General features: G+C 42.0%; 1 protein-coding gene across 1 annotated transcript in view; it reads right to left on the reverse strand.

Moving 5' to 3' along the window:
- Positions 1-26390, reverse strand: part of kcnh5b (potassium voltage-gated channel, subfamily H (eag-related), member 5b) — an 89933-nt gene that overhangs the window by 9858 nt on the left and 53685 nt on the right. Inside the window, exons 8-10 of the mRNA XM_031828918.1 lie at positions 18215-18414; positions 17607-17859; positions 12165-12361 (exon numbers count right to left, since the gene is read on the reverse strand). Of these exons, the coding sequence (XP_031684778.1) occupies positions 12165-12361; positions 17607-17859; positions 18215-18414 (650 nt within the window). The remainder of the gene's footprint in view (positions 1-12164; positions 12362-17606; positions 17860-18214; positions 18415-26390) is intronic.

The raw sequence follows: 26390 nt of genomic DNA on the forward strand, positions 1-26390 counted from the left end.
ATACATACCCCAACCTGAAGCCATGGATTACAGGCAAAGTTCGCACTGAGCTAAAGGGTAGAGCTGCTGCTTTCAAGGTGCTGGACTCTAACCCGGAAGCTTATAAGAAATCCTGCGACAAACCATCAAACACGCAAAGCGTCAATACAGGGCTAAGATTGAATCATACTACACCGGCTCCGACGCTCGTCTTATGTGACAGGGCTTGCAAACTATTACAGACTACAAAGGGAAGCAAAGCCGCGAGCTGCCCAGTGACATGAGCCTACCAGATGATCTAAATCACTTCTATGCTTGCTTCGAGGCAAGCAACACTGAGGCATGCATGAGAGCATCAGCTGTTCCGGACGACTGTGTGATCACGCTCTCCATAGCCATTGTGAATAGGACCTTTAAACAGGCCAACATTCACAAGGCTGCGGGGGCCATACGATTTACCAGGATGTTCTGACCAACTGGCAGGTGTCTTCACTGACATTTTCAACATGTCCCTGATTAAGTCTGCAATACCAACATGTTTCAAGCAGACCATCATAGTCCCTGTGCCCAAGAACACGAAGATAACCTGCCTAAATGACTACAGACCTGTAGCACTCACGTCAGTAGCCATGAAGTGCTTTGAAAGGCTGGTAATGGCTCACATCAACACCATTATCCCAGAAACCCTAGACCCACTCCAATTTGCATAACGCCCAAACAGATCCACAGATAATGCAAACTCTATTGCACTCCACACTGCCCTTTCCCATCTGGACAAAAGGAACACCTACGTGAGAATGCTATTCATTGACTACAGCTCAGCGTTCAACATCATAGTACCCTCAAAGCTCATCACTAAGTTAAGGATCATGGGACTAAACACCTCCCTCTGCAACTGGATCCTAGATTTCCTGACAGGCTGCCCCCAGGTGGTGAGGGTAGGTAGCAACACATCTGCCACGCTGATCCTCAACACTGGAGTCCCTCAGGGGTGCGTGCTCAGTCCCCTCCTGTACTCCCTGTTCACCCACAACTGCAGGGCCAGGCACGACTCCAACACCATCATTAAGTTTGCAGACACAACAGTGGTAGGCCTGATCACCGACAACGACGAGACAGCCTATCAGGAGGAGGTCAGAGACCTGGCCGGGTGGTGCCAGCATAACAACCTATCCCTCAACGTAACCAAGACTAAGGAGATGATTGTGGACTACAGGAAAAGGAGGGCCAAGCACGCCCCCATTCTCATCGACGGGGCTGTAGTGGAGCAGGTTGAGAGCTTCAAATTCCTTGTTGTCCACATCCCCAACAAACTAGAATTGTCCAAACACACCAAGACAGTTGTGAAGAGGGCACGACAAAGTCTATTCCCCCTCAGGAAACTAAAAAGATTTGGCATGGGTCCTCAGATCCTCAAAAGGTTCTACAGCTGAAACATCGAGAACATCCTGACTGGTTGCATCACTGCCTGGTACGGAAATTGCTCGTCATCCGACCGCATGGCACAACAGAAGGTAGTGCGTACGGCCCAGTACATCACTGGGGCAAAGCTGCCTGCCATCCTGGACCTCTACACCAGGCAGTGTCAGAAGAAGGCCCTAAAAATTGTCAAAGACCCCAGCCACCTCAGTCATAGACTGTTCTCTCTACTACCGCATGGCAAGCGGTACCGGAGTGCCAAGTCTAGGACAAAAAGGCTTCTCAACAATTTTTACCCCCAAGCCATAAGACTCCTGTACAGGTAATCAAATGGCTACCTGGACTATTTGCATTGTGTGCCCCCCCCCCCCCCCCCAACCTCTCTTTTACGCTGCTGCTACTCTCTGTTCATCATATATGCAGTCACTTTAACTATACATTCATGTACATGCTACCTCAATTGGCCCGACCAACCAGTGTACCCCCGCACATTGGCTAACTGGGCTATCTGCATTGTGTCCCGCCACCCGCCAACCCCTCTTTTACGCTACTGCTACTCTCTGTTTATCATATATGCATAGTCACTTTAACCATATCTACATGTACATACTACCTCAATCAGCCCAACTAACCAGTGCCTGTATATAGCCTCAATACTGTATATAGCCTCGCTACTGTTTTAGCCTTTCTACTGTATATAGCCTCGCTACTGTTATTTTTCACTGTCTTTTTACTGTTGTTTTTATTTCTTTACTTACCTATTGTTCACCTAATACCTTTTTTGCACTGTAGGTTAGAGCCGGTAATTAAGCATTTCACTGTAAGTTCTACACCTGTTGGATTCGGCGCACGTGACAAATAAACTTTGATTTGATTTGTGAATCCGATCCCTTACCCTGGAAAGCACTGAACTACAGACAGGCACGTTGGACTATCGAAGAGGCACAAATATGATGATAACTACATTGATTTGGGGTTCACTTATATTGGGAGTAGTGCCTTTCCTCAGCCACAGTGTGTTATATGTGCAAAAGTACTATCTCACAACTCAATGAAACCTTCACTCTTGCGCAGACATTTAGAAACGAAACATGCCAATTTGAAAAATAAGGAGTTTTTTGAGTGAGAATTAAGACGTCTTTCGAGTAGTAAGACATGTATAGAAGCAACAGATACCATTAATAAAAGGGGCTTGAAGCATCTTATATTGTGAGCTACCGAGTGGCTAGGACAAGCAAGCCCCATACTATTGTGGAGGACTTAATTCTTCCTGCTGCCGCGGATATGGCTGGGACAATGCTGGGGGAAAAGGCAAAAAAAATGAGACAGACAATGCATTCATCAAACAACATTGTTTCACGACGCATCAGTGACATGGCAGGAAATGTTTTGAAACAATTGCTGCTTCGCATACAAGCCAGTAAATCCTAGGCGTTACAGCTGGATGAGTCGAAAACCACAGGTCAGACGTGGCGGGCCTGGCACAGCTCCTGGTATATGTCCGTTACGTTTATGGGGGTTAATTAAGGTTAAGATATCCTCTTCTGCAATATTGACATCCTCTTCTGTGAACATTTTATTTAATCAGAAGCCACTGACAGATTTCTGGATAGGGCTGCGCTCAGAGTATCATGTCTTGGTAAATTGCGGTGTTAAGACACTGATGCCCTTTGCAACCACGTACCTATGTGAGAGTGGATTCTCGGCCCTCACTAGCATGAAAACTAAATAGTGGCACAGACTGTGAGTGGAAAATGATTTAAGACTGAGACACTCTCCAATACAAACCAACACTGCAGAGTTATGTGCATCCTTTCAAGCACACCCTTCTCATTAACCTGTGGTGAGTTATTCACCATTTCTGATGAACAAATAAGATTTAATATGTAAGATGGTTAAATAAAGAGCAAATTATTGATTATTATTATATTATTATTTGTGCCTTGGTCCTTGTCATTTCCCACGAGCCGGGTTGTGACAAAATCTTACATTCATTCTTATGTTAAATAAATGTATCGTATTGTGTGTGTGTGTGTGTGTGTGTGTGTGTGTGTGTGTGTGTGTGTGTGTGTGTGTGTGTGTGTGTGTGTGTGTGTGTGTGTGTGTGTGTGTGTGTGTGTGTGTGTATGTGTGTGTGTGTGTGTGTGGTAGGCTTACAATTATGTCAAAAAACAACATTTGAGAGTGCGCTGACCCTGGTGCAGGAGGGGGTACGCAGCTGGAAGCTGAATGTTTGAAGGGGCTATGAAAGGTTTGGGAGTGGGATCTCTGCTACTTTTAGTGGTATTTGTAAGCATTACCAACTAAGTGAATACGATTTTTTTTATTTTTATGGTCACCATCTGCTGGTGATTTGGAGGATGTGTAAAAGGAGGGCTGTGATTGGTTACATTGCTTACTAGGGTTATATTTGACATTGACGATATTTCGTGACGTGCAAGACGATATATTGTGATGTCAAGACTGTACTCTATTTCAGTGGTCACCAACCAGTCGATCTCAAGCAACTAGTCGATCTCCAAGGCATTTCTAGTTGATCTCCAACCGTTTCTGTAAAAAATAATAATAATAAAGCCTTGTGTTCCAATTTTTTTATCTCGCGCTTTTGACTGTAGGTGCACCCGATTCAGCTGTCCAGCTGAATTAGGTGAAGTGTTCTTATTCTGCACCATTTCATGTGTCTGAAGGTACAAACTCTACCTTCCCCAGGGGCCCGGACAGCAAATCAAGTACACTATAGTCCTACCTGTGGCCAATCGGATGGCTCAGATTACCGTGTTTGGAGTAATGTAGCAGGCGTGAAAGAAAGCTACAGCAAAGTTGATATTGTGAGATTTCAAAACTTTTAAAACCATGACTATAGAGAGACTGTCAACGAATACAGCAAAGAGCCGCTGTTTTTATGAGTGAGTCCATGTTTAAGTTCTCACTCAGCACTGTCAACACTTTTTATTCAAAACTTTTATAAGCCATGAAATATGCGTTTTTCCTACTTCAACTCACGCTACAACCAGCACTGCAACTGTAATGAATGAGTAGAAAAGTGTATCAATAGGCTTGCATTGTTATTATTAGCAGCAGTGCAGTGCGACTCGAGTTTCGCAATCAGCTCGAAGATGGTGTGTCCCTTTTTGGTCGGTGTCAGCGGAGGAAAGGGAGAGCAGAGGGATGTTGAGAGACGAAACCTCAGTCTGCTGCTCTCTCATCCGCTGAGACTGACCATCAGATGCAGGGATCATCAGCCCAGTAAAATGTAAATAAAAAGCAAATTATTTAAATGTCTGCTTTTACCGGTGTAATCATATAGCCTACCTAAAAATGGTCCGAACACCAATGCATTAGCAGGGCAATTCAAGAAAAGCCTATATGCGGTGATAATGTATTGGGCCTATAGCCTACTGCACAAACCTCACAGTACTGTTTTTAATAGGTTAATGTTGCCTAGGCTTACATTTTTAAGTCATGTTTTTTTTATTTTTATCACAACGGTAGATTTCGGCTTGCATTTTGACTCAGAAAGTGATCTTGAATTTTAAAAAGGCTGGTGACCACTTCTCTATTTGAACATCACAAATCAAAACTGTGCAGTTTTATCAGTGAGGCTGTATCAGTGTGTTGAAAATAAACAAATAAACCAATAAACATATTTTCAGACAATATGTTTTAATATTCATGTTTATATTTTTCAATATTCATAATTTAAAATGTTTTTATTGAAATCAAAATACTACTCATATGACACCTATTTTTCCTTTACAGCATCTACAGATAAAACATTAAGGAGTCTTAAAGGAGGCCTGGGTAAGGGCCTCCTTTAAGTAAATGTAATAACTATGCTTTGATTCATTATTTCTCAATTATCCTTTTAGATACAAATGTTAAATATGTCAACAATCCTTCCTCCAGAAGACTATTCTGTGGATCGATTACATTTTGTGAAAATCCCCAAAATCCTGGTATTTTTTTGGTCTGGGTTTTTTGTGGAAACTCTCATTACTAATACATCAGTCGGCTGGTAAAAGTATCCTTGTCTGCAGGGTCAGGCGTCTCTTACCATTGTCCTCCAAGCACACACGCTGTCCCAGCTAACAAAAATAAACCATAGAAAAGAGCCCCTAACGACAGATATTCTGTAAATATTTGGTGCACTCTGTGGATGTCTGCTTCTTAGGCTTTCAACCTAAATGTAAAAAGAGGAATACTCCAGAGATCTAGAATTCTCTGAAAAGTATTGGTAGCCTAGTATTCGACAGCACTGGGAAAATATTCAAAACGGATCATTTTAATACCAGAACCGTAAAGCGCTGCAGAAGTACAGCATAGATTTTGCTTAACAATGTGCAGTGGCTCCTTTAGGCAAAAGAAAAAGAGCAGATTTGCATGTGTTTTTTTAAAGCAATATAGCTCTCTTTAGTCAGGTAAAGAGGAGTCTAAAAGCCCCAAAGTGTTTTCTTAAATGAGAAAATGGTTCGGTAAGTTAATGCTCATCTTACCAAGATGGAAACAATCGCTCAGACTAAGAGAGAGAAAGGTGCTTTGTGTTGAAAATTCACAGGGCCCCATTTTTAACATGAGCATTCAATCATTTGTCAAGTGTTGTATGAAACGATGAAGGTTTTCATGAATGTTTTCAATGTTTTTATAATCAAAAGGATCAACAGTTTGAGTATTTGTTTCTGCATACCCACAAATTATGCATTTCTGAGATTATTTTTGAAAGAGAAAAGTTTTGTTCGTTATGAAAGTACACTGTGTATGCTGAAATACTAGCAAGAAAAACACCTTCCACACTTATTTCCACCAGCCATAGTCACTAATGGACTGAATGACAGACATACAGTATGTCACGAACTCCAGGTGCAGAATAGCAAGCAGGCCTGCCTCAGTACAGGTCCAGGGCTGACCCAAATACTAGCCGTCGTCATGTGCCTGATGGCTGTGTGACATCTCTCACACTGCATTGTGACTAATAAGATGATGAGTCATGGAGATGGAACTCAATCAGTGCTCCATCAGACCAATTCATTACAAACACTCTCAAGCGCCAGCCATGTAGCACAAGCATTTCGCTACACTCGCATTAACATCTGCTAACCATGTGTATGTGACAAAAATTTGATTTGGTACCAGCTCACAAACTCAAAACAGGGACCAGGCCTTGCTGTCTCTGCCTGGCCGCTTCCCATCTCTCCACTGGGATTCTCTGCCTCTGACCCTATTACAGGGGCTGAGTCACTGGCTTACTGGTGCTCTTCCATGCCGTCCCTAGGAGGGGTGTGTCACTTGAGTAGGTTGAGTCACTGACGTGATCTTCCTGCTCGGGTTGGCGCCCCCTTGGGTTCGTGCTGTGGGGGAGATCTTCATGGGCTATACTCAGCCTTGTCTCAGGGTAGTAAGTTGGTGGTTTGCAGATATCCCTATAGTGGTGTGGGGGCTGTGCTTTGGCAAAATGGGTGGGGTCATATCCTGCCTGGTTGACCCTGTCCGGGGGTATCGTCGGACCGGGCCACAGTGTCTCCCGACCCCTCCTGTCTCAGCCTCCAGTATCTATGTTGCAATAGCTTGTGTCGGGGGGCTAGGGTCAGCCTGTTGCCACAGGTCAGTATAGTCTATCAGTCTAACGGTCTGTCCTGCCCTCTATCCCACATTCATAGTGACAATAGTGATAGGTGGATCCTTTGTCCATATCTGTAATAGGCTAACTAGCAATCATACAGTGCATTCGGAAATAACTCAGACTAATTTAATTATTATTATTTAATTTTTTTAAATATCACATTTACATAAGTATTCAGATCCTTCACTCAGTACTTTGTCGAAGATTCTTTGGCAGAGATTACAACCTCAAGTCTTCTTGGGTGAGACGCTACAAACTTGGCACACCTGTTTTTGGGGAGTTTCTCCCATTCTTCTCTACAGATCCTCTCAGGCTCTGTCAGGTTGGATGGGGAGAGTTGCTGCACAGCTATTTTCAGGTCTCTCAAAAGATGTTAGATCTGGTTAAAGTCTGGGCTCTGGCTAGGCCACTCAAGGACATTTGGAGACTTGTCCCGAAGCCACTCTTGCGTTGTCTTGGCTGTGTGCTTAGGGGCATTGTCCTGTTGGAAGGTGAACCTTCGCCCCCAGTCTGAGATCCTGAGCAGGTTTTCATTAAGGATCTTTATCTCTCTCTATTTTGCTCTGGTCATCTTTGTCTTGATCCTGACTAGTCTCAGAGTCCCTGCCTCTGAAAAACATCCCCTTAGGATGATGCTGCCACCACCATGCTTCACCGTAGGGATGGTGCCAGGTTTCCCCCAGAAGTAATGCATGGCATTCAGGGCAAAGAGTTCAATCTCGGTTTCATCAGACCAGAGAATCTTGTTTCTCATGGACTGAGAGTCTTTAGGTGCCTTTTGGCAAACTCCAAGTGGGCTGTCATGTGCCTTTTACTGAGGAGTGGCTTTCGTCTGGTCACTCTACCATAAAGGCCTGATTGGTGTAGTGCTGCAGAGATGGTTCCTTCTTGAAGGTTCTCCCATCTCTACAGAGGTACTCTAGAGCTCTGTCAGAGTGACCATCAGGTTTATGGTCACCTCCCCCGATTGCTCAGATTGGCCGGGCGGCCAGCTCTAGGAAGAGTCTTGGTGGTTCCAAACTTCTTCCATTTAAGAATGATGGAGGCCACTGTGTTCTTGGGAACCTTCAATGCAGCAGACATTTTTTGGTACCCTTCCCCAGATCTGTGCCTTGACACAATCCTGTCTCTGAGCTCTACGTACAATTCCTTCGACCTCATGACTTGGTTTTTGTTCTGACATGCACTGTCACCTGTGGGACCTTTTATATAGACAGGTGTGTGCCTTTCCAAATCATGTCCAATCAACTGAATTTAACACAGGTGGACTCCAATCAAGTTGTAGAAACATCTCAAGGATGATCAATGGAAACAGGATGCACCTGAGCTCGATTTCGAGTCTCATAGCAAAAGGTCTGAATACTTATGTAAATAAGGTATCTGGTTTTTTTTTATGTAAAAAAAAAAATCTGTTTTCACTTTGTCATTATCGGGTATTATGTGTAAATTGCTGTAACGTAACACAATGTGGAAAAAGTCTAGGGGTCTGAGTACTTTCCGAAGGCACTGTATCTGCAAGCTGTTGGCTAGAGCGCACGTGCCAATAGCAGAGTGGGCACATTCCCTACAACTACTGTACACAACATGCTAAGTGACAAAACCATCAGCATGCCTAGAGTTGAAGAAGCAATGGAAATCCATTGAACTTGTATTTTTTATGTATTTAGGCACAGACTTGTATCTGTAATAAGTCAATCTGATGAAAAACAACGCTTTATAGAGTGTTTTAATATGGTAGTGGACTAAGATGAGAAGAATGTAGGTTACTGTGCAACTCCCTATTCAGTAAGGATGCAATATTAGAACATAAATGTATTTATAATCATTTGTTTTATCATTGTTATTATTATTATTATTGTATATCATTGTAAGGCTATTTATTAATTGAAACCAGTTGTGCAAATATGCCGAACCTATTTTGTTTAATTCTGTTGAGACATTTTCATTGGCCAAATTCAATTTGATCTGTCTTTTTAATTGTGTACTCCGTATTCATTTGAAGATACTGTAGGTTATAAGTAGGTCTGTTGTAAAATAAATTACAGCCTATTTCTGTCATTTGTTGGGTATGGTAGGCACTTGCCTTTGTTGGTCATTGCTGCGATATATCCTGTGAAGGTTGAAACCAGTTCGCAAGTGTTTTGCTTCATTCTGTTATGCCATTTTCTTTGGCCTAATTTTCCAACTGTAATGCTGTGTCTGCCGCAGCATAATAGCTCGTAAACCATCTGACATAAAGACATGCATTTCGGTACCGTAGCAAGCCGCCAGCATATCTCTATAATATATGCCATTTACTGTAGCAGACACTTTTATCCAAAGCGACTATCTCTCTCTCTATCGCTCTGGGGTTAGGCCTAAGCTTCTTGTTAAATATTAATATCACACAGTGGACCCTAAGCCTATACATGCAGTGCCCTGATGCATTTAGTGCTCAAATCTCTGACAGCTGAACTGTGAGGTGGACAATTATTGTTTTAGGAAAGTAGCCTAAAAATGATTTATTTTTTAAATGGCTATAAAGTTGTGCATATACTATACATCGAAAGATAAGGAATAGTGTTTTTGTAATTTGTTATAGGCTGTTTTTAAGTACCCGTAAGTGTGGCTCCAATATCCTTTGTTTATTGATGGTGCTGGCTGAGCCAATTCGGATCTGAATATGGATGTCTGGTAAATTTCTCAAATGTCTGGTAAATTCAAATCTTCCCGGTCACGCTATGCGGCGCCAAATTCTCCTAAAGTAAACCCCAAAATGTGAATATTATTTTTATGCAGATTTCAGAAAATGTGCATTAAAATCTGTTGCCAATTGGATGGGAACTTATAGACACCTTAAAGACTCTGGCAAGTACGCTAGTCCAGTGTCACTTTGATTATGCCTACACATCATGGTCCCCAGCAGCCCCAAACATCTAAAGAATAAGCTCCAGACTAGGGTTGAATATTTTCTCATTATTTTACAAATGTTCCATCCAAGAATAATCACAGTTCTCTCTGGTAAGCTGGTATTTCCCTCCCAAAACAGAAGTATTCTAATATGTCTTGATTTGATTAGAGCTTTGGTCGGCATGAAAATTCAAGCCTGATGCTACCTGAGCCTGATAAGCCATACATTAAATACATTTTATGAGCCCAAGCCCCCCCCCAAAAAAAATGATTGTGCCGTTATCCAATAGACAGCCTATGAAAGGCTACCATTACGCATGACAGAAAAACAGAAAAGCCCACAGATGTACTGTAGCTATGTTACAAAATAAGGTGACCCCAAAAGCCAGAGATGTGCACATTAGATGTGCATTCAGTCCTTATATTACTGTAGCATATTCTGCAGCAAATGTAGGGACCACAATGGAAATACGTCCCCGACTTTATTGTGCAATCATGGTAACTTTTTAAATGATTTGTGTATATACTGTATGTATTTTTATAATAAAATCAATCAATCCAAACTGTGCAGAGGCCATTGATGAATCAAAAGAGACATCTGTTAAAAAACACCAAAAAAGTTTAACGACATTCAGAGATCGTTAAGCCAAGCCTTTGATACTGGGTACGGCTACAAGGTAAGGAGGGATGTGTTTTCTGTTTGTCCAGATTGCCATCTATTTATTGTGGTGTTGAAAACACAAACCACGCCAGTATGTTTTTTTTTCCTTTATTGGTCATGTGGTACATTGGCACAGAAACCTGATGGTGAAAAATGAATTGCATATACAGTATTTTATTTAAGTATAAAGATGGCATCAAAATGCTGAAAATCTAACTTCCCCCTAGCTGATCATTGTCTGCAGCCAGCTCTGATTGTGAAGTAATGAAACAGGCAGAGAGAGCTCCCCTGTGATGGTCAGCGAACCCTCAACTTTCTGACCCGTAGCACTGCGTGGCATCAATTGTGCCACAAAAGCAAAGTAGATAGATACTCACGTCACTACAGTTAATGCTATTTGTGGCCGTAAACATTGTTTTGAGTTAATTCTATGAGGGGGGAGGGTGTTCAATTTATTTTACAGTACAAGGGACAAATTGAGTTGAACGAGCAGTCCCAAACAACACTGAATAAAACAATGAATAAAAGTCCCATGATGGTAGTGACTGCCCATAACGGCTTATCACTTACTAAACATAATTCATTCACATTCATTTATTTAATAAAATATTTCAGTTGTGTATATTACATTTGTTTTATTTGATTACCAAGTCATCATCTCATCTCTATGGAGCTGCTGCCTATGCTGTCTGACAAAACCATTATTTTAGTAATTCTTCAAAGTAAATTAGACATACTTTTATGGCTACTGAACACCAACTACCAGTCACTTAGATTATGTATTTTCAGGTAGAGATACCAAGAGAAGACACTGCTCTCTATCGCTCTTTTGATCACGAATTCTTCTCTCGAATCTCTCGCTCAGTGTCTGTCCCACACTAATCTAATTTTTATTTTATACCTTTATTTTACTAGGCAAGTCAGTTAAGAACAAATTCTTATTTTCAATGACGGCCTAGGAACAGTAGGTTATCTGCCTGTTCAGGGGCAGAACAACAGATTTTGTACCTTGTCAGCTTGGGGATTTGAACTTGCAACCTTTCGGTTACTAGTCCAATGCTCTAACCACTAGGCTACCCTGCCTAGTAGCAGAAGTAAATTTTAAAAAACTCAGACCGGACAAGTAGGCATACAATGGATTATGGTGATTGTAGTTAATTACCACATTTTTTGCTCTAAACTATGTAGAATATTGGCCTGTAGGAAACTACATCTCCCTACTACATCGCCCAGTTCAGGCTTGATATGATTTATCTCTAGACAAACTGTGCAATGTGCACATTGAGCCCACCGAAAAAGAAAAAGAAAGAAAAGGAATTCAGATAAAACTGAAATTTTGGTTAATGCTCAGCACAAGTGATCCGAGGAACTACATTTCTGCAGTCAAGGAGAAAGGCAACAAAAACGCTCTGCAAATGTTTTAGATGAGAAAATAGGATACAGAAGAGGGAGGAAAAAGGAGGAGGACTGACATGTGGTTGTCAGTGTGTGTGTGTGTGTGTGTGTGTGTGTGTGTGTGTGTGTGTGTGTGTGTGTGTGTGTGTGTGTGTGTGTGTGTGTGTGTGTGTGTGTGGTGTGTTGTCACTGCGTAACTCATACCCGCTTTCGTAGGTTGCAGGTGAGGATAAGGTTGCGTGAGAAGGAGTTCGCAAAGGCTGTGTAGAACTCCAGAACCTTGAGCAGTGCCTCTCTCTTGATGACGTGCAGGTCGCAGTACGTCAGCGCCCGCACGTTAGCACACGCGTGTGCAAGAGTGGTCTCTTTCCAGAACACATCTCCAAACACATCTCCTTTACCTGAGGGAGGAGAAAGATACATTGAGAGATTTGTGTGGGAGACAAAATAGTACAATATTTAGTATTTTCTCAGTGAAATCACCAGTCACAGATGTTATGGATATTTTGAGATCTGAGGTTTAAAGGTTTCCTTAGCAACGAGGTTATCTGGCTGAGCCCTTAGCAACCAAAGATACTCATTACTCAGTGCACAGTAAAATGTTACAAGCTGATTTACTCTACAGCCAGTAAAGACCAATAAAAACATATTATTCTCATTTCAACCCATCTAAAATTATCATAAACTGTCAGTTGAATATCAAATCAATGGTTCACTTGAAGGGATTACCAAATGACAACCAATGAAACTCAGTCCAACCAGTCTACCATACAGCAGAGAGAACCCAAACATCAGAACCACAACACAGACAGGATGTGTCAATCTTGTCTCTCCTGTACCATTTCCCTATTGGGTCTGAGGAACCATCCAACTAAAGAGGCCTGCGGTGCTGGATGCTCTGTGCTGGAAGCCCCCCCCCCCCCCCTTAGAGGCACAGCACGCCACCAATTATTGGAGCTGATATGGAGAATGTCAGAGAGATCAGCCTGGTGGCTCTAGAGGAGTTAGAGGTCAGCATCAACCTGAGAAGAGGTGTCTTACTGTCTGTGGTTGGAGATCAATGCAACACTACTCTCACACTACAATCATCCTTTGTGGAGGTTGATGGGAGTGAATTCAGTGTTTCATGTTTGTGTGATCAATGGTGGTCATGGTGACAACTATAGCTCCATGTAAGCTAGCAGATTTCTGAGACTAAGGCACAGTGCTGACGTGGACTGATACAGTCTCATCTCCCTCAGTTTACTGCATATCCAATCAGTTCACTGGGCCAGAACATATTGCTGTGTGAATAATTTTCCCCACTAAAATTCCCTTTCTCATAAAGCAGCATGAATAATAGATTGCAAAATTAGTCCAATCATCGTTTCGTGAAACACAACTAATCCAAGACAGAGGAGAAAATCATACACTGATAAGGCCGATGGAATATTGTTTGATGGAAAGTTGCTGTAGCCCTGTGGCCAGTGGAATGGATTATTAAAGGTGTGTGACTCTGCAGGTTGTCCAAGTATAGGCTTGTTACAGTGGGAGTGTTGCAGGCAGCTCCTCTCCTCTGCTAGTGGGCTGCTAATGAAGAAGAGAGAAAGGATCCACAGCTAAGAGTTAGCTTAGTGATTGCCAGGGGAAATCAGAGGGGTCACTCTTTCTGTCTCGGTCTCTCTCCCCCGTCAGCTATGAGCCCTATCTATTCCTCTTGCCTGTTTGCACCTCTTACCTCCAGGGGGAGGCAGGCAGAGTTGGCCTAGGCTAAAGGGAGGTGTTCACTGTTTGCCCACGAGACATACAGCAGTCAGCTAACCCTGCCACCATAGTATTGTCAAGTTTTGCAACCAGTCTATGACTAGAATCACATACCTACAGTAAAGTGGAATTGAGCAGGGTGAATAGCAACATATCTGGCACAAAAGGAGGCGTGACAGATGAGTAGTGCTCATAACTTACCATCAACAATATTAAACATGATAGAACAAACGTACAGACTACCATTGTGCAGAGAGTTAATGCTCTCAGAAGGATGTTACACTAATGTGCCTCCTTCCTCTCGTGCTGCGCCCCCCCACGGCTCCTCCACCGTGGGTCTCCTGCATTGTCGATCTGCTCTAAATCATCACAGTAGCACCAGGCATGCCCCCCCCCCACCGATCCATGCCCCCTACGAAGTCTGTAATGTGATCCCGGGACCACCTGTGGTGGCAAGACAGACGCCTCACGTCGGTGTCCATTTGAGCTGCTGATTAATGTCCTCCATGTTGTGCGGCAATTCATCTGTGGCTAATATACTTTTTATGAAGCTCTAACTACAGCCCTACTCTAGCTCCTAATGAAGTTAAAGTAGAAAAGCAATAAAATAGCCTCCGAAAACACCCGCTGGCACTACAGCCTGCTCTGCTGGTCTCCAACTCTGTCTTTATCTTTCGCTTCTTTCTTCCTTTCTATTGCATATGAGTATATTTTTTGTTGCTGTTTGAGTTGACAAGGCATCAGCCAAACCCCAGAAACAACATCATCCACAATAGTGATAGTCTCTGCGGTTATCGCGGGGTGGACGAGTTTAGTGTCAATAAATATTGTGTGGCTGAAGGGAGGGTGGCGGGCGTACGGGTTGAATTAAGAGAATCAATACCATAAACAAAATCCATTAATGCATAATTATTGCGTAATTTATATAGTTTACATTGACTTTTTTCTTTCATTCTTTTAGGTTATCTGGTATTAGTGCATAAGCCTAAACTTTAGGGTCTAACTGTACCCGCGCCAAATTGCATACTTTTGGGAACTGGCATAAAAAGTTAACATCAATCACGGAGGCAAAAATTCCATTGTCGAACTTAAATTCAATAAGACAAAAGCCGCGGAGAGTTAAAAATGAAGAGAAGAGAAGGCCCAAAAAAATCATGCTTGGAAAATATTTGGTGAAGTGGTAAAAAAAAAGATAATAGCAGTGCCAGCTATGTTATTGTGTGATGAATGTGAGAAACTATACAAATCGACAGTCACAAGACTTCAAATAGGCCTATGGCATGTCAAAGAAACTGTAGCCTACTGTTTAGATGGGTTAAATAGAAACTGAAATCTGGACATTGATTAACTAGAATATAACCTACTGTTTTTTTGGCAAACTCTAAATTCCTCCTCTACGATCTGTAGAGGTGCTGTATTCATCATAAAAGCATCATAAAAGCTGACCATATAAAATATGTATCGAAGCCAAATTGAAATCTTATCGGAACACATCCGGTCGTTTTCACAGCTTTCTTTTTCCTTACAACCGGTCAAACTGATGTCATTTGGACACTTTGTACAGAAAATCTTTCCCGTTTGTTATTGCTTTATTGTATTTTCTCCAGAGTACCTAAACATCTTTGCTCCGCGGAAGATGACAGAAAAAACTTTACCGATGTCACCTAGTTTGAAGCATTAATTCTATCGATCTATTACAATATTCTGTTGAGCAAGGTTTTATTTATTCTTATAGTGCAACATATGACAAAAGAGAAGCTACATGTATCCAGTGACGACCACTGCCCCACCTGTTTTGAGCCACACCTTGGGGTTGCCTGTTTTGCATGTTATTTTTACACCTTAATACGTGTCAAATATCAGTGAGCAAAAAATGTTTAAAAAAAAATATATAATAATTGAGTAAATCCAGGTGTTTCAGCCTAGCTCAGTGATTTATGTGGTGGTAAGGCAGCCAGCAGAAAATACAGGAGAGTAGGTTGGTAATGTTCTCTAGTTGTGCCGTGATTGGTTAATGTTCTCTAGTATGTCAAATCACGTTACACGTCTACATTAGTTTTGATTGCACTTATCATGTCAACATCATACTTTCAAAATCTTAACTAGCAAGCTAGCAGTCATCATCATGAATCAAGTCGACAATCTACTGGCAAATTATGTTTAATCCTTGTCATATGAAGAGAAATATTGAAGAGAAATTATAGATAAAACGTATCAATGCTCATCGGACATTGGATATAAACATTACACACATGTTGGAAATCGCAAATTCAACAATGAGAGGTTTGAAAGGAATCAGTGGATAACTGCAAGCATTGCAAAGCAATCACTAGCCTGTTATTCAGTGGAGTGGGTGTGTGGTCCCAAGACTAGTTTTAAGGGTATCTTTTCCAAGCTTAAATGGATCACCATTTAACATTGGCCATGCTGTCAATCCAGCATGACTTCTGCCACGCTCAAAACAACTGGAAACTCAAAACTAGGAAATCTGACTTCAGTGAGTTCAAGACATCGGGAAACTTGGAAAAAAAACTTGGAAAATACGTTTTGAACGGTCATCCAACTCGGAATTGCAAGTCCGGAACTCAGGCTTCTTTCTAGAGCTCCGACCTGAAGATAACTGACGCTATCATGATTCGACCTTGTTTTTTCAGAGTTCCCAGTTTTATTCAAAGCACCATAAAACCAGAAAATGTCAGACTTTGATTACAAAGTTTGCAGACAAAATTTGCCCACGAGGAACCGCCGTGCCATGTTTTTGTTCAAGTGTGCACAGCACAACAAGGTGAGTCCAAAAAAGTATTGTATGCTGCTGCATAAATTCTGTAATATGCCAGGGAGATATATATACTGTAGCAAAGAAAGTAATACTAAGTGTACAGTATGTTGTGTAGTAAGCTGTTAGTAGCCCATGTTCCTCACCCTAATAATTTGGTCCCTTTTCAGCTCTTAATTTCACCTACAGTTCTGACTTGGTGGTGCACATGTAGCCTATAGCCTGTTTTAGAGAAATGTAATCATCGAATATTGTAGAGAGCTTTCGTTGTCTACTTATTTGCCCCCTTTATTTATCCTATGGTTCTGACTTGGTGTACAGGGAGAACACTGTAAGAATGGCCCATGTTCTGAATTCTGTCGGTGTACATTTTAAAAGTGCTGAACAAATAGTTATATTGACTCGGTCCATCCTAGCTAGCTCATTAATATCTTAATCGGAATGACTGATTCCTTCTTATCCACTCGTCCCCTTATGCCATAGTTTGTACATCTCAATTGTCAGTAAAAACCACATTTTTAAGCAAATCAGCCATATCAGCTATGTTTTTTTTAAATGCAGTAAATGAGACTGAATGAACTGTTTCACTGCCAGACAAGGCTCCGCTGAAAGCCAAGTGTAGCAGTGGTAAGGTGATGGGACTGCTGTTGGGACAGCTTTATGTAGGCCCTAACAGTTTGCGGACCACGTTTGTCACCGTTATAGTGCAATTAATGTATTGTTTACTGTTGTGTTGTGGCTTTGCTGGCATGCATTTTTTATAGTTTGCCCCACCAAGATTTACATGCTAAAATCACCACTGCATGTATCTAACTATAGACATTATAAGCAGGAACATATCTAAATAAGGCAAAACAAAATCCTGCACACCCTGTCAAAAAATAGTTCTGCAGTCTTTGACTGTAGCATATAGTGCATTTTCTATATTTAAGGGTTAAGGTTGGGTGCGGGCCTCAGATTTTCACATTGAAGTTGGTGGTTGCGGATGAATTATTAGCAATTGCAGGCTGTTGCGGGTGAACAAACAGCTGACCCGCACACCACTAATCCACAGACAAACACAAGAACTCACCAGTAAGTTGGTGTGGAAACTAGATAAAGTTGCCATGATGCATTTTGCTGCTCACCTAGGATAGCGATGACCTCATCGTCCTGGATGACCTCCAGTGACCCTGACACCACAAAGCAGAGTGTGTCGACGCTCTCCCCAGCATGGAAGATGAGGTCTCCAGGGGCGCAGTGGATGGTCTGGAACTCCCCGGCTAGAGAGCGCAGGCAGCCGTCACTTGCCAGGCGGAACGCAGGGTGCTCATTGAACACCTTCCGGTTCAGGTGAACACAGATGTCTGCCCGCATGTCTTTAGGACAGATAGACAGCACCTGGAGAGTGGACAGACAGACACCTGTTTGTTGTTTGTATTACTTTCAAATCAAATCGTATTGTCACATACACATGTTTAGCAGATGTTATTGAGAGTGTAGCAAAATTATTGTGGCATAGTATGGGTTTCACCATTGTACTGAGCCATTGCAGTATTGTGTAGTCCCATTCATTAGAATCCAATGTGTTCTACAAGACTTCTGCAGTTATCTCATAACCATACTACTACTGCATCTATGCTCTAACCCCAGCCCTGGTGTTGTTAGATCCCATCCTTCCTGTGCTGTAACCACAGGCAGCCCTGGTGTTGTTAGGCCTATCTCTCCTTGGTCCAAGCTCAGGGTCATGGCTCACCTTCTCAGTGTCGATGCCCTTGGACATGGACCATGTAGAGACAATGTAGTCCATCACCCTCTCACTCAGCCCATTGGGCACCTGGTAGAGCTTGAGGAAGTCCCTCACGTTGTTCAGCATCTCGTGGTAGCGGTTGGTATTGGCGTACATCTGCTGGAAGATGGTGGTCACATTTCCAAAGATGGTGGCGTACAGGAGAGCTGGAGAAGAAAGGGAAATTATCTTTCAAATACAGTTGTCATAAAATGAAATGAGCTGAAGTGAGTGGTAATGACAGGTGACAGATTGTGTATATAATGGTGTTCATGTACTCCATAGGAGAAAGAATAGGGAGAGTTCCAGAACCACTAGCGCTCCACAAGACTTACTGACAGCCTCCAACGCTGTGATTGTAACCTAGCTCACTGTTACCATAGAGACCTTACCCAAAAATAGTTCTGTCTTCTTCTCCCAGCCAATAAAAAGACAATAAAAGACAAGAAATAACAACTTTAAAGACTTTACAATGGGGGAGGGATCCGCGCTGGCACATGATCCAGAGAAAAGAGGGTGGCAGGCTGGCTGTTGAGAATGATTCAGGAGGCAGGAAGGGCACATATTCCTTCCTTCCCTGTGGAATTATTAATAACTAGTCTCCTCTCAATGCAGACAGATTCAAACAGCTGCACCTCACACCTGACATCAACGCACCTGTGAACGACTGCTGACAGTGTTGTTTAGTCAACGTCAACAGACGTGACAATACCAACTAGAAACTAGATTAAAAGTCTAGTTTCTAAATCTAAAATACCTCTGGAAATAAATCCAGGTATTTGGATACTTGTTAATGAAACTCAAAAACACAAATTGAAGATAGCATTGACATTCTACCTTATGTCTTCAAGTCAAAGACCAAGTCAGAGGGCATGGCCTTAGCTCTGCGCTTGCCAGCCTGGCCTCAGAGCCAAACAAAACATAATTGACATATTTCTGAGCACCTCTAAGACATATGATACCTAACAATAGTCTAGTTACTTTAGAAAGAAATGAAAGTAGGGAGGTTGGTGAAGGATGGGTGGGTGTAATCTGCGACCATCTAACAATCCAAAGGTTGCGTCGGGGACAACTGTAGTATTTTAGCTAAGTCTTCCCCCTAACTCTTATTCTACCCCAAATCACCAATATGCTACATTGTCGTTTTAGTTCCCCTAACCTTTCACATAAATTATCCTCATAATTCACCTTTGTTGTTACAAGCAACCTGGACTCAGAGAAATACTCCAAAACTATACATCCTCCAAGAGGTATGATAACTTACGAACATAGTTAAATAAAGGTTAAATAAATAAAATAAAAAGGATAACTTACATCATCCAATTGGTATGCTATTGTACGCCCTGGTAAGATGTATGATACTATACGTCCTCTAATTCGTATGATATTGTACGACCACTATTCATTTCATAATGTAACCTAACGTAACAGAAATATCATACTAAATGGAGTGTCACAGATTTATTAACAGAATAATACGAATTGCCTTGAGACTACATTGCAGAGCCTGGTCCAAAACCACAACTCAACACATTAATGTCCAATAAATATCTATGACGCAATGGTCAAGCAGCCAATCACTGGCACTAACAGCCAATTGAAACTACTTTTCTTTCCAAAAGTACGACAACCGTGTAAATCTATTTTGACAAGGTGTAATTGTGTATCAGGCCTTCCCTTTCTAAGTAAACATTCTTGCAGTGTCTCTAAGTAATAATTGACTGAACAATGTGCAGAGGCAGCATGCATAAGTCATACTCTCACCCCCAATTGGGAACTATCATTTCTATCATCAGAATTCTCATTGAGTAAAGAAATATTATTTAGCCTTGACATTGTGGGGTTTATTTTTCATTAGATCAACTTAATAGTCAATTTGATGCTATTTAGAGAAGATAATGGCTTTTGTAGAGCCCGAGGGGGGAGGGGGAGTTCTGATCTATAGTAGAACATCTGCTCTTTACTAGTTACGCTGGCACAGTAAACATACAGAGAGGGGAACATTCATAACACAACACATCAAAAGTAGAGCGCTTTTTCATAACAGTCATTAATATCAGTCATACTGAACAATGACTGATATCATAAATGGTTATGTAAATTTTTCTCTAACTGAAAAAATTGTGAATTTGAGATGAATTTCCATTAGAACACACAGACACTGCCAATAAATAAAATGTTATGAACAAAGATAAATCGCCTCATTCAATCCTTTAATTCCATTCATTGATCATGATTAAAATAATAACCAGACTGATGACCACGAGCGACCACCTTACTGTATTTGTTGCATGAATGTTGCAGGAGTGCTAATCACACTGGGTGTTGTGAGAAGAATTTAACAGTGGCAGCACACCTGGGGGATTGAATTGAGCTGCGAAACAAATATAACCAGTCCTGTGGGTCTGCTGTTGAAGGTAACAAGGCCATAGGGGGTCTCCCTCAGAGGCTTAGGGGCGAACCATAATGAAGTCATGGAGGACCACTCAGAGAACCACCTGGCTAGGTAAACACTGTGACCACTCACCCTCATCACTCACACACGGATCACACCAGCAGGTGTATACTGTAACGAGTGGAAACTAGCAACGTAAGCTGAAACACCCCATTTATTTGATGGCTTTACTGTGCACAAGGCTACATACTGGTAGCATCAGATACTGTAACTACAGACATGGACATTCATTCAGGTTTCATTTAACTCTGGGTCAGGTTAGGTGTCTGAGGGACTGGGAGGGGTTTTGTAGGCTGTGTAAACTGAGAAGGACATCTTCTAAACGATCCTACTTCTAAAGGCATTATTCACAGCTCCTTCTAAAAGGAACCCTTAAAGAAGAGCAGGTGAGTGGGTTCATCCTGTATCAGTGCTATGAATAAAGGTTCATGACACGTGCAGCCAGACCCCAACTCACACTGTCTGCAATTACACTTAAGAGGTCCAATCCATCACGCCTGGCACCTGCTTGATTCAGTTATCCCCCACTGCAAGTCAGACTGCAGACTCTACCCGTTCAGCCCTGCATAAATCGCTGTGAGAAATGAAATAATTATAATAAAAAATTGATTTCCCGTGTTTCAGGACTTTTCACATGGGAAGATTGGGTCGATGGAAAATGAGAATCACAAATGAATGAGTCAGGGAGATAGCCCACAGGGACAATTAGAACGGTGATAATTATGGAAATGGTGTCAGAATCAGTACAAATACAACCCTTGGGTAATTTGCATGGAGAGTGCAAACATGAAACTGGTATTCATGAGTTACTGATTAAGGATTGCATAATACTGTAATGCAAGACTGGTGATTTTGTTTAGTAGAGGTTCAACAATTTTACGAAGCACTTGCATAACCCTTGCACACTCACACACTTGAGCTAAGTCCCCCTGACCCGTTGTCATGCCAACATGTCAAATGAGGCAGGTCGTATTGACAGTGGAACACCATACTTAACCCTGCGATGTACGAGTCATAGAGGAAGTCCCCACAACCACGGTCTACATGCTGTGTTCCAAAAGGAGGGAGAGCCTAAACTCTGATGCAAAACCTCAGCTAGAAATATTCCCAAACATTTAGAGAGAAAGTGCAAGGTCACCATGCCAGGGGGATTAAAGGGAAACTGTGAGATTTTTAAATTTAGGTCATTTTCCTACTTACCCAGAGTCAAATGACCATATTTATGTCTCTGTGTGCAGTTTGGAGATAATGTAAATTAGCATATCGTTAGCTTAGCGCAATTGCTGAAAGTCTACAGGTACAGTAGCCAGCTCCTCTCAAGAGCAGAGGAGTAGACCTTCTAACTCAGGGCCAGACAGAGTTTTTGGCTCGAGGGCCACATCGGGATTTTGATGTATATATACACAGAGTGTACAAAACATTAAGGACACCTTTCTAATATTGAGTTGCAACCCCTCTTTTGCCCTCAGAACAGCCTTAATTCTTTGGGCCAGAGTCTCTACAAGGTGTTGAAAGCATTACACAGGGATGCCTGCCCATGTTGACCCCAATGCTTCCCACAGTTGTGTAAAGTTGGCTGGAGGTCTTTTGGGTAGTAGACCATTATTGATACACATGGGAAACTGTTGAGCATGAAAAACACAGCAGCGTTGTAGTTCTTGACACAAACCAGTGCGCCTGGCACCTAATACCATACCTCATTCCAGGGCAATTAAATATTTTGTCTTGCCCATTCACGCTCTGAATGGCACACATAAACAATCCATGTCGCAATTGTCTCAAGGATTAAAAATCCTTCTTTAACCTGTCCCTTCATCTACACTGATTGCAGTTGATTTAATAGGTGACATCAATAATGAATCATAGCTTTCACCTGGATTCAGTCTTGATCAGTCTTTCATGGAAAGAGAAGGTGTTAATGTTCATGTTTTGTACAATTAGTGCATATTTAATTTTTTAATTTTACCTTTATTTAACCAGGCAAGTCAGTTAAGAACACATTCTTATTTTCAATGACGGCCTGGGAACAGTGGGTTAACTGCCTGTTCAGGGGCAGAACGACAGATTTGTACCTTGTCAGCTCGGGGGTTTGAACTCGCAACCTTCCGGTTACTAGTCCAATGCTCTAACCACTAGGCTACGCTGCCGCCCCTACTCATTCAAGGGTTTTTCTTTTCTACATCATAGAATAATAGTGAAGACATCAAAACTATGAAATAATAGCACTTACACAGCCTGGAGATGTGTTTGGTCATTGTCCTGTTGAAAAACAAATGATAGTCCCACCAAACCACATGGGATGGCGTATCGCTGCAGAATGCTGTCGGAACAATGCTGGTTAAGTGTCCCTTGAATTCTAAATAAATCACAGACAGTGTCACCAGCAAAGCACACCCACACCTCCTCTTCCATGTTTCACGGTGGGAACCACACATGCGGAGATCATCCGTTCACCTACTCTGCGTCTCACAAAGACATGGCGGTTGGAACCAAAAATCTCAAATTTGGACTCATCAGACCAAAGGACAGATCTCCACCAGTCTAATGTCAATTGCTCGTGTTTCTTGGCCCAAGACAATCTCTTCTTCTTATTGGTGTCCTTTAGTAGTGGTTTCTTTGCAGCAATTCAACCACGAAGGCCTAATTCACGCAGTCTCCTCTGAACAATTGATGTTGAAATGTGTCTCGTACTTGAACTCTATGAAGCATTTATTTGGGTTGCAATTTCTGAGGCTGGTAACTCTAATAAACTTATTATCCTCTGCAACAGAGTTGACTCTGGGCCTTCCTTTCCTGTAGCGGTCCACATGAGAGCCATACATGTTTTTTTATACATTTGCTAAACAATTCTATGCTTTGTCATTATGGGATATTGTGTGTAGATTGATGAGAGAAAAAAACAATTGAATCCATTTTAGAATACGGCTGTAACGTAACAATATGTGGAACAAGTCAAGGGTTCTGAATACTTTCCAAATCCGTTGTATAATGTGAATCTAAACAAACTCACCCAACCACACACAGAACCTCTACACACACTCTCGCACACCTGAACATGCATGTGCACACACACTTGCACGCGCGTGATATGGAAGCAGCCAGGCACCCACACACAGGATACAGACACAGAGGCAGCAGTCACCTCCAAAGTAAAGGAGCTGGTTTTGGGCTGAGCCTCCCCTGATTTGGGCCACTTGATGTGGGATTAGCAGTGACCCGGATGAGTCAGTTTAGAGGACTCCTGGAGAGAGAGAGAGAGAGCAGAGAGTGCAGAGAACGACACCCCTTTATGGATTAGACTAATCGCCCTGCAGACAGAGCAGCCAGAGAAAGCAAAGCTCTCCAATTCCACTGCAGGATGGATCAGGGCAGGCAGGACAATACAGCTCCCTCCCTCTCTCTCTTTGTCATCACTTGTTCTTCAACCTACTGTGTATATTTTTATGCTTCTGTGTCTGTCCCTTGAAATCTCTATCCTTCTTCCCCCTCTCTAACCCTCTCTCTTTCCATTAATCAGGGCATGGGAGCTAAAAAGCCCAAGGGGGAGAGACACTCCGAGCTGCTTCTCTGTCAACGCCCTCAGACCTCCTCCACCCACGCCCCATCACTGTTTCTCAGGCCTGACTCTGGGCTGATCACTGGGTAATGGGTCCTCAAATGGGGAGGGGGACTGGGGGGAAAAATAAATGTCAATCTGCTTGCTGAGCTCTATGGACATCATGGCACAGAAACAGTAGATATTGAAGCTTCCTCTTTGCAACTGATGGAATTAATCCTGATCCTTACACAACCCCAATCATGTGTTATGGTTTTCAATACACTTTTACATCCGCCGAAGCGATTCTGCTCAAATAAAACCGCTCTCTAGTTCACTGCTCTGCCTCTCTTGTCTCCTCTCTCATTCTCTCACTCACTGGGGAGAAGAAGTCTCTACTGTTTTACAGACTCGGCCATCAAGCGCAGGCTCCTCAGGCAGAAGCCGTCCTTTACTCCATCCTTCCGCCCAGCGCCCTTTGCCATCCGCCTGCTGACGAGCTGAGCTCAGGTAATTCCCATAATTCCCAGTGACTGGGATAGGGTCGACTAATAATCCATGTCTTTGATTTACCTCTCATAATAAAACCTCAACAACACAGAAACACAGACAGCAGTGAGGTTGGAATGTGCTTTAATTTCTCTACAACTTATGTAGTCACAACTGTACTGTATTTGTGTGCGTGTGCATGCATGTGTGTTTATGCATGTGCCTGTGTGCATGAACTGACAAATGCATATAAGTGTGTGCATTTACAGTTGTACTGGCATGTATTCAAGATGATGTAGAGGCAATTATGTACACTACTGTTCAAAAGTTTGGGGTCACTTAGAAATGTCCTTGTTTTTGAAAGAAAAGCTAATATTTTTGTCCCTTACAATAACATAAAATTGATCAGAAATACAGTGTAGACATTGTTAATGTTGTAAATGACTATTGTAGCTGAAAACGGCAGATTTTTAATGGAATATCTACATAGGCGTACAGAGGCCCAGTATCCTCAACCATCACTCCTGTGTTCTAATGGCGCGTTGTGTTAGCAAATCCAAGTTTATAATTTTAAAAGGCTAATTTATCATTAGAAAACCCTTTTGCAATTATAGATGTGATGATTAAAGAAGCAATAAAACTGGCCTTCTTTAGACTAGTTGAGTATCTGGAGCATCAGAATTTGTGAGTTAATTTACAGTCTCAAAATGGCCAGAAACAAAGAACTTTCTTCTGAAACTCGTCAGTCTATTCTTGTGCTGTGTACTACTCCCGTCACAGAACAGTGTAAACTGGCTCTAACCAGAATAGAAAGAGGAGTGGGAGGCCACGGTGCACAACTGAGCAAGAGGACAAGTACATTAGAGTGTCTAGTTTGAGAAACAGACGCTTCACAAGTCCTCAACTGGCAGCTTCATTAAATAGTACATGCAAATCACCAGTCTCAATGTCAACAGTGAAGAGGCAACTCTGGGATGCTGGCCTTCTAGGGAGAGTTCCTCGGTCCAGTGTCAGCGTTATTTTGCCCATCTTAATCTTTTTCTCTTTATTGTCCAGTCTAAGATATGGCTTTTTCTTTGCAATTCTGCCTAGGAGGCCAGCATCAACAGCCTCTTCACCGTTGATGTTGAGACTGGGGGTTTTGCGGGTACTATTTCATTAAGCTGTTCGTTTTTTGGACTTGTGAGGAATAATTATGAAAGAGATTGGTGTGCTTTTTCACTATCGAATCATGGCATGGGGTTGTTCAATGACAGACATGTATTTATTTAAAATCTATCACTTGGTGATTTCACTTCAGAGAGACAAATGATCATGTTGTTTTGCTAAATGCTGTATATCCACCTCACTCTCAGAGAAATAAGTAGTACTGAGAGGTTTTATACAGTCATATAAGTCAATACAGTAATATGAAATCTGTATGTAAAATATTTACGTTTGACATTTTTGCAATTTAGCAGATTCTCTTATCCATAGTTACTTACAGTAAGTGCATTCGTCTTAAGATAGCTAGGTGAGCTAACCACATATCACAGTCAAAAATACAGGATACAAACATTACATTCCGGCTAAACAGTGGATATATATAGTGTTTTGCAAAAGAACACGTTAAAAATCCATTAATAAAAAAATGCTCATTTCTGATGAGAAATTACAAAGTAAAA

The sequence above is a fragment of the Oncorhynchus kisutch genome, linkage group LG7, assembly GCF_002021735.2.
Source record: "Oncorhynchus kisutch isolate 150728-3 linkage group LG7, Okis_V2, whole genome shotgun sequence".
Lineage (NCBI taxonomy): Eukaryota > Metazoa > Chordata > Actinopteri > Salmoniformes > Salmonidae > Oncorhynchus > Oncorhynchus kisutch.